General features: G+C 43.1%; 1 protein-coding gene across 1 annotated transcript; it reads right to left on the bottom strand.

The window, feature by feature from the left end:
- Positions 1–78: 78 nt before the first annotated feature.
- On the bottom strand, positions 79–13,936 carry LOC125764167 (uncharacterized). Its single transcript, XM_049428098.1, has 4 exons — positions 13,226–13,936; positions 2,976–3,281; positions 1,586–1,766; positions 79–1,466 (listed from the first exon to the last, which is right to left on the bottom strand). The coding sequence occupies exons 1-4, from the start codon at positions 13,243–13,245 to the stop codon at positions 1,041–1,043; spliced, it is 933 nt and encodes a 310-aa protein (XP_049284055.1). The 5' UTR covers positions 13,246–13,936; the 3' UTR covers positions 79–1,040.
- Between the last annotated feature and the right edge of the window lie 415 nt (positions 13,937–14,351).

Raw genomic sequence — 14,351 nt, 5'->3', positions numbered from 1 at the left:
TGCTTTTGATGATGTTTTTAACAGATTGCTTTAAATTAATTGCTTTAAATGGCTTAAATTGTTATTATTTTTTAAACAATACTTTACAAACTACGATATACTGTTCTTCGGATATTCATGTTCTTAAGTACTTCCACCTTTTCTTCCAATAAGATTAAGGATACCTTTATTTACAAGCATTTGCTTAATCAACCCACAAATATGTAAGCACCGCAACAACCCCGAATGGGATTTGCAGAACAAACCCCCGATACGCACCGTGAGTAAGAGTACGTTGCGTATAGTTTCGTTTGATTGGAATGTTTTAATTTGGTTAAAACAATCGTTTTCATTCTCTCGCACTCGAATACTAATTTGTTCGTTGAACAAGCTATAGCTTCCCGTCGCTGGATTGTCCAGATACGAGAATGTTTAAGTTAAAAAAAGACAGTTTACATAGTAAGTTATGCACGTTGCTCTTAACGATTCTACAGCTCAGTGAAAGCGTTGGCAGCTCTGCACGATTCATCACATTATGCGCACGAAGACACTCCATACGCATCACTTCCAGATGTGGAAGAATGTGATTACAGGCTTAACAATAATTTAAGTACAGTAAATAGTAAAGCAGCACCCGTACGTTTCGCATTGGTGCGTAAAGCGATAGATAGCAGTCAACCCTGGCCCGCAAGAAAGAAGCCGCGCACAGAGGACATTTTAAAACCTACAGTACTAGTTTCCAATTTGTTTCTCTCTTTCTCGTTTCTTTTGTTTGCGATTGTAATAGCTTGGAGTATTGTATAAGATATACAGTATAATTTGTTGTTAAAACAAAATCTCATTTCCCTCTCATTCCGTAAAATGTTGAAGAAACGTTGGGCAGTCCTTTGGAAGCAGTTTGAAAGCGATAACGGATATACCGCATTCCGACCCACGGTGTACGGCCGTCTTCCGGCAGCGCATTGTTTGGTTGTGGTTTATCTCTGATTTCTGCCTTATCTCATCTCTCTGTTAGTATTAATCTTAGCACCTACTGCACCAGTAATTACTACCACTACTGCTTACACGCCAACCGTCGGGTGACTCATGATCTTCGTTCTGCTACTCTTATCGCCCAGTATGTAGAAACTTTGCGGTTTGCCATTGCTACCGGTGTTGTATTTGCCAGAGGCGTGCTTCTTCGATTTTCCACCGCCGGTTTGCTTCTTGGCCGGTGCGTAGTATGTAGGAAACTTGCGTTTGGCCAGACGCGACTCAGATTCACGCTCGTGCGAACCCATCTTCAGCAGTGACTTTTCGCGCGGTGCAGCCTCCCACGGTTTGCTCCAGGTAGGAATTTCCTTAATGTCAATCAGCTCATCAATGTCATCGTGGCGGCGCGAGTTTGGATGACGGCTCTGTTTTGCACCGAGCATCTTCTTCAGTACCGGAATGTTCCAATGGTAGATGCGTGCCGGTTTACCATTCGATTTGAATCCAACCGGGACCTACAAACATAGTGAGAGAGAGAAAGACTAGGTTAGCAAATGAGGACACGATGCGAGGATAGCAACCGACAACAGCAAAAAACACACACGTCTAGAAATTGTGGGACTTCCTTCCTTACCTGTTTGCCAACGTCCGAAATACTGTTGAGCGGGGCGTTATTTGTGTAGTAGTACGGGTTCGGGGGCAGCTTGATGACATACATGTGCGAATCGTCCGGTCGTCCGTAGTGCCGTGACTCCTCCGCCAAGCGTTTCTTGTGATGATTGGTAGCGGGACGTACCTTACCCAGGCCAAGTTTGCTGCAAAAAGCAAAAGCAAATCCAAATACCACAGTTAGCATGCGTTACGGGCAAGAGAAACTATTCACAATTGCTGTCATTCGCGGGCAAAGATTTAAAAATAAAAACATGGCGAAAGAAGCTGAAAAGAAATGACGCACTCAGGCACGGGTTTCGCGGGCATGATAGTTCTCGAACGAAAAATCAATATTTAAAAACTTGTTGAAGGCTCGAACCGCACGAAAGAAGGTGATCTTCCGATTGGAGCATTGATGCTACCGAAACAAACAAAAAAATGCCTCTCGCTACCACCGGAATTCGAACCCATATCGTCAATCCACGGCCAATGAGCATGAGTGTGCGGAATTTGTAGATATGATGTTTTCTCCAATTTTTTGTTTTTTGTTTCGTTTTCTTCTACTGTGTGAATTTTTTTTGCTCTGCGATAATTTCATGCAAGAAATTTTTTTGCCCATGAAAGATGAATCGAAAAAGCCAAAACCCAAACAAAAAAATACACACATGTCTATGCAAAAGTTTTGGATCATGCCGAGGTGAAGATCAATTCCAATTGGGAAACAGATAATTTTGAACCATAGCGATCAGATGTGTTTCTTCGCCCCTATCCTTCTGTTCGCTTACAATTGTTTGCAAAATAGTAGCATTGACAGATGTTTGATTTGGTACTTTGGTTTTCACCTATTTTTGTTGCTACACTTCGTGTCATATTCTATGTTAATATTCCCATAATTAAATAGAAAAATTTGATCATTTTTCACTTTTCTTTTCTACAACTAACACGCAGAAGTTACGAGTAGAGGTGGAATAATTGTTTGCACTTTGCAAAAGTACGAGAAAGGTGTAAAAATTCCAAACCTGGAAATACAACTTTACCACTTCATATAAAAAAAATGATTTATGTAAAATTCTTATCGAGTGTGGTACTGCTATTGGTTTGTACACAGTTGTAGATGTCGTATCTAGAGAATCTTCATGAAACACCGGATCTTCTCTTCACCACGCCTCATCAAACCGTCATAATGATATGCTTAAAATCTCCCGACGTATGGGATAGATCGAGAACCGATCAGGAAATAAACTGATTTAGTAAGGCTACCCCGCCGAAAAAGGATACGGTGCTAATAATAGATCTTCCCGCTTGTCTCGTTAAAATGATACATAGAAACCTACTTATCATGGTTTAAATTATCGCTTCAAGATCCCACTTACCCGAACAGCTCAGCATTGCTCAGATCCTTCTTCGACGAAACGTCAAGTGATTTCGGCGCGAATCGATTAGCGTTCTTGTGGATACCGTGGTGACCGTCCAGCTCGTTGGACGTGCTGTCCATGGCGAGCGTCTTGATGTACGTAATAGGAGTTGACTTTTTGCTCGCCTTTCCCAGCCGGATCGCTTTTCCGGTCGTCACCGTCTGGGAGGCTGTATCCGTTTCGTGTGCCTTTATGGATTTAGTGGTTACGGATTTTTCTGCCACAGCGCACCCGACCAGTACTATGCCGAACAGCAGCAACAACCTGCGGAAGGGAGCAGAAACGGGGGGAGAAAAAGATTGGAAAATAAATAAGTTGAGCATATGAATAAATTTTGCTAGCTGTCGAACGGAAGAGGACGGACACCACACGAAGCAACGATGGGAAATGAACACTTTACTGTCTTTAGACCTTAAATGGTACTAAATAGTGATGGTCGGCAGGCATCGAGGGCTAGGGCCTGGCCCTTACGGGCAGGTGTGTATTCGAGCTCGATCTTTTGCACACCGTGTCCGAGGCAAAAGAAGCATCTCATCGCTGCGTGCCATTCGCCCCGGAGGACGGGAAATTTGCCATTTTACGCCACTCGCTCGGAACGCATCGTGAAGCATGGCGATGGCGTCTGCGAGACGATGACGAACGCAGAGACGATGTCCACCAAACTCGACTGTTGACGGCGACAAAGCAAAGCAGAGAGAAGGAGTGGAAGGGAGGAAGGGAGAGGGGGGGGGGGGAGAGGGATTTGAGCTGACACGGTCGCTGGTTCCACCGGCCGGTACCGTTAGTATCATTTGCCTCGGTCAGCTCTCGTGCGAGTCTCCACACGATAAGGCTCGTTTTCAGGTTCGTCTTCTGTTGCCGTGTTCTTTTTGTTCCCTTAAGACCGTCATTAAATCAGCCACAGCTGGGGGGAACTCCGAAGGTGGAGTGGTGTGCTGATAGTTGATTCGCAGTGCAAGAACCTGCGGCAAAGAACCTGCACGTTCTGTACGATCGGGCGCGTGTTTCCGATCGTACGGGCGTATTCCGTATAATCCGTAGCTGTTATGTATTATTGATAAGCTGCTGTCGCACACAGGACATTAGCACCTCGAGCGCTGGAACTAAACAGAACTAAACAGAGTGGTGGAATCGATCGTACGGCGGTGATCGTTTTCGATCGCGATCGAATTTTAGGTCCCGGTATATGTATGTATGAAGAAAAGGAGGACGTCCAGAGATGGATGGTACGTGTGCATTCCAAGCGGTTGACCATTTGTGGTCATAACACCGCCTTTTTTATATGTGGGAAAAAGCACCCTTTTGGCCTGCCAGGGGGGGATCCCAGTTTTGGTCCATTCGATATGGGGTGGGAAATACGATCGTTCTGCCCAGTATGGTACCGAACTGGGCGGTACCGGCGGTTTAATGTCTGTTTCGAAATGGGAGTGAGAAAAAAGCATCCTGTACCCATTTCCATTCCCGGATCTTCTGCTGCCGTATCTGCTGGTACGTGATCGCGATCAATCTGTTTCCCAACAATAATAAAAAAAAACCCCAACCACGAGTCGTAAAAACTTCTAGCGGAGAAGGTGAACTCCACTGCTCGCTTTGCTACTACTACTGTTTCCCTTAACCACCATAACCACCCTCTACAACCTGTCAGTATGTAGCGATCCACCCTCGTCCAACGTTGCTTGCTGGACCGCTTTTTATCATCCACGTTACACGATGGATTTTCGCGCTTTTCTGGCAATTATCACGATACGCTCCGTGCGCGAAATCGCCGCGTAACGAGTTGGCGTTCTTGAGTGGCAAAGAACTCGCACTGACCGTCTCGTCTATGGTGCCATCCTCTGCCTCGTCTTTCGGCCCCGGGTGGGTGAGATCAGTAGGGTGGTTGGGTGTATTGTTTAGACGCGTGGCTTTGTGTTTTTTTTTTTATTCCAACTCTCTCTCCCTCTTTTTGCAATCCCGCTGAACCATGAAAGGAATTGTTTTTGGTTCCTGTTTTTGGGTACTGTAAACTAGAAAAATCAGTCATCTTCTCTTGTACGAGTGTTCGCTTCTTTCAGTTTTTTTTGTTGCGTTTGCTCTCTCGTGCAGCTTTTGTTCTTTAGTTCGAGTTCATTTTTTATGGCTGCTTGCGCAGAATAAAAGGAACTAGCTTCTTCCTATTTCTAATTTCAATCCCCCCTACCTCCGGAACGATCGGGAGTTCGGGTGGAGTGCCTCCCATTCTTTTGACCTTTCGGACGGTACTCATCTGCAAAAAACCGGCACACGTTCCTGGTGCCAGGTGGAACGGACCGGGAATAAGAATGTCAGGCTTTTGACATGGTTCCCCAAACAGGGTGAACCTTTTCATCAAGCTGTACCATTACAGGCAGCCCTGCTTGGGTGGTTCCATAAGTGTGCCCCGCGCTGTCAGAGAGGTCGATGCTACAGCGGTACAGTTAGCTAACGTGCGCACACGCTCTGCAACCATGGCAGGCATGACACAATTGGAGGTGAAGATTGTTGTAGTTTCAACCTGATAATTGCCTCGGACTCGAAAATCCTGACCCGTCATCGTTTGCCAACCGACCGAGGGGTCCAATTTGTTCGCAACGAAGAATCAATTTAGATACACAGGGCAACGCGGACCGATTTGCTGCGCAATTCTGAGTGAATCTTTGGTTCGTGTCCTTAAGTTTATTTTTGTAGCATTTTATAGCCCAATTGGAACGGTGATGTCATTTGATAAAATTAACCACAGCTGAAGTTGCTGAACCGTTGAGTGAGTAATGCGAGTTAAGAATTTTAGTTTTTACTACCATCAAATGTGCTTCCCATTTTCATTGGGGAATAGAAGCTCAATTACTCAGTCGATGGATTTTTAGCGTTTTGAGAAAAAACCGACTTAAATATTCGGAAAAAATGGAGCTTGCATGACTTACATCTCGAAACAAAGTATGATTAATGCTGTTTAACAAAAACTCTTGATAAAAACCCAAAACATAGCTATTACTATGATTCTAATGATAGTCAGTACCAGTATTTTTAGATAAAAAAATTAAAAAAATAAACAATTAGTTCCTCGTTGACTGTTTAGGAGTTTTTTTAAGAACTACAAGCCTCTCTCGTCCATTAAACATTTATGTTCTTAATGATCAAATTACTTCACATTTGTTTAGTTATATTCATAATGCATATATACCATATTAGCTTCAGGACCTTCCAAGAAATTGTTCTTAACTGAATAGTTACATACACCGATGATCATTTGGGCACAATTGCAGCCAGAATACATCACAGCTAGTAAATCTTAAACGCCAATACATTAAAAATCACACTTCAGAAACGAATCTGATTAATGCTCACTGCTTTTCTACACATAAATCTGACGGATTAAACTGTAAAAAAAAACAATTGAAGAAATTCTTTTGGATGATAAATTGTATCTAACACCACACCAAACACTCCATTAACTTTTGATTCATTTTTTTCTTTTCATCGGCTAAAATTTACATCTGTCATCATTGTTTGCACAATGGTCTCACGGCCCCAAACAACATTAGAAATAACATTTCTATTTAGCGCCAACCTCATTCGACGGTGTCTCTTTACCGCACGGGATAGATTTCACCCGGTTCTTCAACCGATTAGATCCCATTCTGGTTGTCGCGTTTGCATTAATTGGGGACAAGAAGCACCCAAGTAGAAGACATCAAGGAATGAAGCAAACAAAAAAAAGCGTCAAGGTTTCTCCTTTCTTTCTTGCCTGTATTTTCCAAATGCTAAGCTAATCTATGCTCATTCATTAGGCCAATTAACGAACGGGCCTCCGGGGTAGAGAAAGGGTTTTTTTTGGGGTGATTTCCTTCGGAATAGAGAACCTCCACAACGGAAGGAAGGTGGGCCAGATTTATAGCTGGAGGAGGAGGAGTATGGAGGGGGGAAGTTTTCTGCCCAACCAGAAAGTGGAAATTTCTTCCGTTAAATAAATCATTTCTCCACTCACTTTTTTTTGGCAAAACAATAATAAAGCGAGAAAAACTTTACTCCACTTTTACTGTGGTTTATGCTTAGCCTGGCGTGCGATGATTTTCGTACGCATTTTATTGCCTATTCCGGCAAACATTAACAACAAAAAAAAAGTGGGAAGTAGAACGACAACGCGAAGAGGAAGGAAAAATCAATCAAACGATCCCATCCCTCAAACCGACATAGATTTCCATCGGTTTCAAAGACAAATAAATAAAGAAAAACGAACCCTCCACTTTTTCCTTTGCTAAATAGGTAAGCACCGGACCAAACCGTCCCTCTGATTTGGGCCAATCGATCGATCTGCAGCCGCGTTTTTAGTGCTTTCTCATTAGCTTTAGCTCGAGTGAGTTGTTTTATTATTTTCACAATTAACAAACGAACCATTCCTTTGCAGGGAATCCGGTCCAGTGAGGATGTGTGTGATGGAAAAACGGAGTATTTTTACTCATTGGTGCTTGCTTTTTCCTCTGTCTTACGACAGATTTTCGATAATTACGAATGTGTACATGATAAGCGAATCCGCTACCGAAATTCTATTCCCAAAAATGGAAACTCACACACCCTCGGGAAGTGGAACGCAGTGGGACAATCAAATCAAACCATTCCGTAACGATGAAGGGACGGCATCAATTCGTCGGTACATCCTCTGATTTTCACTTAACGATCGAAACGATCATAAAAAAAAAATATTTCATCACACCGAAGATGCACTCCGGCGCATCCACATCATCTTCCCAATCTCACTAGACTGATGACTGTTTAATGACTCATTTTACTCTTCGAAACCAATAAATTAAATGAAACCCGATGGTGAACAAATAAAGCGATCGGCTGGAAAACGGGTCAATGGGGTTTGGTTTTTCCGCCCGTTCCGCCTATCCTCAGCCCGGCACCCACAGGAAGAACGTCCGATAAGTATGCTTTAATGAATCTTGAGGATCGTAAAAATGCGCTCTCTCCATAACTCTGGCCTTCCCATGGGATAAAGTCTTCCGTCACAGCCGGGCAGTGTGTGTCCCGTTCTTCCTTTGCGAGATTTCATTCTTATCTTATGCCGGCACACCGGCACACCTATGTATGTCGCACCATCATGCCGCCATGCGTTTCAAAATCCGTTAGCGATGTTCTCGTGTTTATCTCGTGAAGATCTCGGCGCGAAGATCGCGGTACTCGGTACTACGGCAACAACCAGCAAAATAACAGCAACAAAAGTCTTCCATTTTTGCACGCCACACCGTCTCACGCGTGGCGGCTAAACAAACGGAAGATAATGGCGAAATAATAATAAAAAACGGGAAACATTCACGATTTTAGCCCACAAAATAGATCCAACTTCGGCGGGGGTGAGAGGGAGAACTATTAGGGGTAAGATCAGCACACGATTACAAGGATGGACGAAGGTTTCGGTGTTTGAAAGGGAGACGAAACACCGACCTAGCTTAGTTGCAATTAGGCGATGAAATTAGGATGAGCTTATAAACGATCTCGCGTCACAGCAGGTGCGTTTAATGGAACGCTTTTTGCCGATCGTCATCGTCACCAGCTGGTAAGGTGATGTTCTTTACCGGCGTTCCGTTGAATGGCGATGGCAGAAGGTGTACACCGACGATTTGGCCCCATTTGGTTCCCAGATTTACAATCTGACGCCTACTACGCATCAAAAACCGCGCAATTACCGATCACAGGCGTTCTCTAATGAGTTCGTTGATCGGTCGTAAGCTACATAGTGATCTGATGGAACGGGAAGGTAAAATATGAGCCAAGAATGGAAATTGTTTCACTCTCCAGGCAACCCTTCATTTTTATTGCATTACTGTTTTTTACGCAAAATGAAATGTTTAAATGAGATATTGATTAATATCAACTCCTCCAGCATGCGTTATATGTCGTCGCGTTTTTGTGGAGATTAACTTGAAAAAGCTCTTATGTGTGTAACTTGAAAAAATATGTGTAAAAAGTGTATGCTTAGAGCAACATATTAACAATCACTTTATAAGATTGGTCGTTTTCTTGGCCTTATATCCCAAGGAATAATGCTTGCCATATAAACGATTTATTAACCACATTGCCGGATGATGAATAATTAGGTAAGTGTTACAACAGCAGACCAATTCAAATGAGATTCGATCAGTGACTAACCAGTGTACTAGAATGACCGAGAATGTACGAGACTATGGCACTATCTTCTTTTTAAGTGAAGAATAGCTTAAAGTTCTGTCAAGTTAATCGTTCAACACAAAATTTAGTTTGTGAAGCAGCTTTGATAACTATTACATATTCGTTAAAAGCCTCTAGTAAGTAACGCAATACTTTCATAAATAAAACTATTGTTGAATATTACTAGAAATTAATCGTAGCCAAACATCATACCAAATCGTAATGATACCAAGTGTTACTTTACTTACAGATTTTCAATATCTCTCCTCCTTTTCAATAAACAATTACTGAAGAACTTTGAAAACTGGAAGAACTAAACTAAATAGTTCCAAAGTAATATTTCAATTCTTTACATTATCAAAAGATTTTATTGTAATTCAGGGGTTTCAAATAACAATATTTTGTTAGAATTCCTTCTCCTTTCTTTTGCGTTACGGAAGTGTTACTGTACAGCAGTGCGTTACATAACGGGTAACGCATTTTACAGTCATTCTACCATGTTTAAATTACCCATCCATACAGCAATAACCTCATGTTCTTTTAAAATTTATTCCACCAAAATGTTATCACGCCAGAGTGCAAAACGATCGCAAAATCCGGACCCGTTTGGACAGGTGTAAAGCGAAATAAAAGATGCTTAACTCATGCTGTGTAAATTCTTTCCTTTTCCACACTTTGCACGCTTCTGAAACCGCTTCTGAGCACGATCTACCAGGCAATGATTAATGCTTTCGCGAGTGAAATTTCGGTGTCAAAAATAATGATTCCCGTAAGTATTTTTATTTTTTATTTCGCTCTCAAAATGTGATCTCCAGCTTCCCGGGGTGTGATGCCCTGAAAGCCCAAAATTAAGCGCCTAAATCCAAACAAACACGGGAAGAAAAAAAACAAACAAACCTAACCCGTAGCATAAACGGGACACACATTCGCATAGTTTGTTTTACTCCAATTTATTCCACCGTGGGGTTGGTTTAAATTTTTTTTTGCTAATTTGATCGCGATCTCGTGGCTCAAAATTGCAATTGCGGCCTTCTTTCTCCAGGTCGGGGTGCGTGCAAATCTGTACACAATTGGGACACACGATGGATGCAGTTTTTTCGGGAGGGTTTGAAAAATCACGTTTTTGATCGGAAGACTGTTGGAGAGAAAATAAACCACCCCTACTGAATGGTCGATTCCACAGCTTACCCCCGAAGATGGTTTAACGCTGTCGATGGTTAGATGGCTAGATATAATTGGCAAACGTTCCCTCGTTTGGCAGACCCAGGAAAAAGACCCACTTTTGCTCCCGTTCCCGTCACCCATGGGGTGACCATCATCGCCCGTGGAGAGGAAGGAATGTTATCGGGAGCCATCGAGAGATGCCCCACGAGCATCATCATCATCATCCGACCGGTTGTTGTGCCTTTTAAAAAGAACTCAAACGATTTTCTATTTAATTCTAGCGTCCCGAAATGCGGACGTCGTGATGGTCGCTTCTCTCTGCCCGATCGGACTTCCGATTGTTTTGCTTTCCGTTCCGTTAGCTGCCGCAGCTCGTTAAGGGTGTTGATGCACCGCGGGAATGAACCGGAGCGGTTCGAAAACAGGGGTGTTTAAAGGCCACAACAAAATGAAGTGACGAGATGGATTAATCATAGCGACTAATGGGTGACGATCCCGCCAGATGGGCGACTAACAACAAGAAAGATTGTGCAAAAGTTAACAAGAATAACACACACGAACAAGAAGGAAAAGAAGCAACAAAAAATGTGATCGTTACAAGAGATCGACAGTAACAAGTGGGTTTCTTTCTAAGCTGATTAACAAAAAAAAAGACAATTTGCAACCAAATGTGGAAAAAGAGAAGCCAACAAAAAAAACACCATTAACAAAATAAAACATTTAGTCAAACAATCAGAATTACAAATGAGATCCGCAAGGAGAGTGTTTCAATAAAAAAAATACACAAACGATTGAAAAAGATAAATCAAATTCCACAACGTTCCACTCGATGGTTTCAAAACAAAAAACTATACAAAACGAACAAAAACCCCGTAAGTTTTCGCTTTTCTATTTCCAAAAAAAAGGCGTGCAAAACACTCACTTTTGTGCAAACATTATTAACACACACGAAAAAAACGAGTGTTTTTAAGGTAAAATGGAAAATATTAACTGCGTTCATAACAGACGGCGGTTCGTGTCTTATCCATGCGTAGAAATACTTAATAAATGATTCAAACCAGTCAGTACAACAAAACCGTACCGACCGTCTATCAGCAAACCCCCTTGGAACCACGGATGGACACTTGGAACCGACCTCCACGTCACACCGAAACGCATTATTCCAGCTAATTCTCATCGTTTGTAGCGACTTCCGTATCTGGACACGCCATCATCATACCGGCGCATCTTCACCCACAGCGCAGCATGAATGACCCTCGTTTGAGGGTGGTATGGACGGGAGGAGGTGTGGAGGTGTCCAACTTCTACACGCTGAGAACCTTCAACCTTCTCAAGGCGGGGGAGGTCTATATTTCCAGCCATCAATGCTCAATGCTCCGAATTCCATACATATACCAACTCGATGGAGGAGGAGGTTCGTCGCTTAAAGCTTTCGAAGGAAACATAAAGCAGGTGCACCTTGGCAAGGTAACCCTTACATCTCTTATCTAATTGACGACCGGTGAGCAAGACGATTATCAAAACGCCATCAAACGTACGCATTTTCTGTGTGTCTCCTTCCCCTTGAGGAAATGATTGCGAGGGGGAAAAAACGCTTTTATAGCTGGAAAATTGGGTGGGAAGTTCTCTTGCGTCAAGTATGCGTTTGGTGTGTTTTTATGATTCAAAAAAATTCACTTTTCCCTCACATTAACCCTCTGACGGAATGGCTCATCTTTCTTCCACTTTTTTTTTTGTTGCTCAAATCATTCAAAGTTCTTGCACCCTCGCGATTCTGCGCTGCCCGCTTCGCACCAGCAACGCCACATGAAGGACCGGGTTTTAACATGTCAACCTGTCCTGTGTCTCCCGGATTGCGGGTCTGAAACCTGAAATCCGTCCCAGCACACACCATGTCATAACCATTAAACCAGCCGAGCACATTGCCTCCGTGCCACCTGCCTGCTAAAACGGTACCGTTGGGTTTGAAACCGTCCGAGGAATGCGAAAGAAAATGGCAAATACGCAAAGAGGGTGCCCTCGCATGCCTCGCATATGTCTTCTATTCTTGCGTGTGTGTTTTTTTTTCTCCTCGTTTTTTTTTGTTGCTTTTCTCGGAATAACCCCAATGCTCTCACCCATCGGCAGACGATTCTGCAAGAGGAAGACGATGCACTGCAACCCGGACCCAGCCAGCGGGGATGCAACAACGTGCCCGAAAGGGGGGAGAGCGAAAGAAAGAAAGAAAAAAGCACACACAAAGATCTAATGCCCTCGGCACCGGACATTCGTTCCACCGTTTGACCGTTGGTGCGAAAATTTATGGATTTCGTTTGTGCATTTCGTTTGCGCTTCGGTATGGTCCGCCCGTTTGGCGTTTCGTTTCGAGAATATTAAATTCTCCAAAGTGCATCTCCCAGAACCGCCGCAAACTTCCTCCAAAACGTCATTCCGCTCACACGACGGCCCCACATCTTCAGCTCTGGCGGGCGCCAATGCGTGTGAGAAGAGTGTCTTTGTATTGCCGAGCGTCTTCCATACCAAAAAGTTCCGAAGAAACCTAAACCCTTGCGAGTGCGTCTCGGACATACTCGACCAATGAATCATTTCCACTACGAAGGGCCGCACGGAATGGAGGAAACCTGAGCGTTCCCCTGCATTACTGGCACGGTTTCCATTTTGCGCAGCATCATCGCGGAGATGAAACATCAAATGGCAGTGGACGGTACCAAATTTCCTCGGAATTTTCGACCCACCGCATTCGTTTCCCGTTCGGGAGGAGGAAACAGGTACCCTGTTCGGAAGCTGCTCTGTTTCTTCCGATCAATTTTCCAACCTTATTCTTTAGCCGGTTTCGATGAGACTTGTTTTTGATTAACACGCATTTAGACGGTACTTACGGAAATTGATTGCCAAACATCGTGACACCTTTACTGCGACAAGAAAACAAAATCACCAATGCAATCTGCTAACTGGCACGTTGGTAATATACCGTCACTAGCACAAATCACAAGTAATTTAAAGTATAAATCGATTTAAAATAATTCGAAATTCGAACACTTGCACACTAAAGCGTTTTTCCAGCTAATTGTGATGCTTGTAACTCCAAGCACTTGTCTCACTGATTCTTAACGAAATGTTAATGAAAACCGAACAACGGAAAAGCCTATCTTCACAACACCCTTTGCGCTGTTTAAACGTTTTTGCCCAACAAATGGTAGCGTAAGTACACTTTGCAACAAACCGCTCGCTGTGACGGAACCGGCCAGAATGAAGTGATCGCAACGGTTATACCACGCAGGAAAAGCTCTGCTGGTAACGCACACGTTCACGCCGACGGAAGATAGTGTGGACAGGCATGCGCGCGCGCGTACACGCGTGCACGGATCAAGTTTCGCTCGACGACTGAGTGAGTGAAGTGAGTGACCGATCGTCTCCTCTCGTTTGCCGCGTGTGATGCTGCGCACATTTTGTGTGGAGCATTTTGTGGAGAGAGCGGTCTGGAAGTACGACGAAGCACAAACGCGCGCGTTTCCCAACGATCGTGAGTGATCGTTAGCGAGCGAAAGTCAACAGTACGGGAAGCTCTTAGAATACACAGTGGGAAATATTTGGTTCAGTGGGATTTTAAATTTAACTGATTGATTTAAACAATTTTTCTCAATTTATTTCGTTTAGTAAATGAATAAATAAAACTAAAATAAATTTATATACTTAAAACACGATGGAAAATCATCTGATTTGGAAGGTTTTTATCTATCTTTCCAGCGTGTTCTAAAGTCTTGTTTCAAATATATTTTTTACAGGAGTCTAAATATATTGAAAATAGAGCATGCAAACTTTACCGATACAATAATCAAAAATATTCGACCCTTAAATTATAATTTCTTTTCACAACATCATTTGGGCCCCATTTTTTGTTGTATTTGTTTGCTGCAACTCATTATGAACAATCTCCAGCTGATCCCACCAAAGTCGGATCGCTTTGCTAGAGTAGATATTAGAAACCGGGGCACCTCAAGATGC

Source organism: Anopheles funestus, chromosome 2RL, assembly GCF_943734845.2.
Source record: "Anopheles funestus chromosome 2RL, idAnoFuneDA-416_04, whole genome shotgun sequence".
In the NCBI taxonomy this organism is placed as follows: Eukaryota; Metazoa; Arthropoda; class Insecta; order Diptera; family Culicidae; genus Anopheles; species Anopheles funestus.
Note: the sequence above shows the minus strand (reverse complement) of the source record. Positions and strands in the feature narration are given on the sequence as shown.

What these genes read in the sequence shown, in the direction of transcription:
- LOC125764167 (XM_049428098.1), bottom strand. Translation starts at nt 13,245, where the DNA reads ATGTTTGGCAATCAATTTCC. An exon ending in ATGTTTGGCAATCAATTTCC is followed by an intron (nt 3,282 to 13,225) that starts GTAAGTACCGTC and finishes TCCCTTCCGCAG; the next exon opens with GTTGTTGCTGCTGTTCGGCA. An exon ending in AGCAATGCTGAGCTGTTCGG is followed by an intron (nt 1,767 to 2,975) that starts GTAAGTGGGATC and finishes TGCTTTTTGCAG; the next exon opens with CAAACTTGGCCTGGGTAAGG.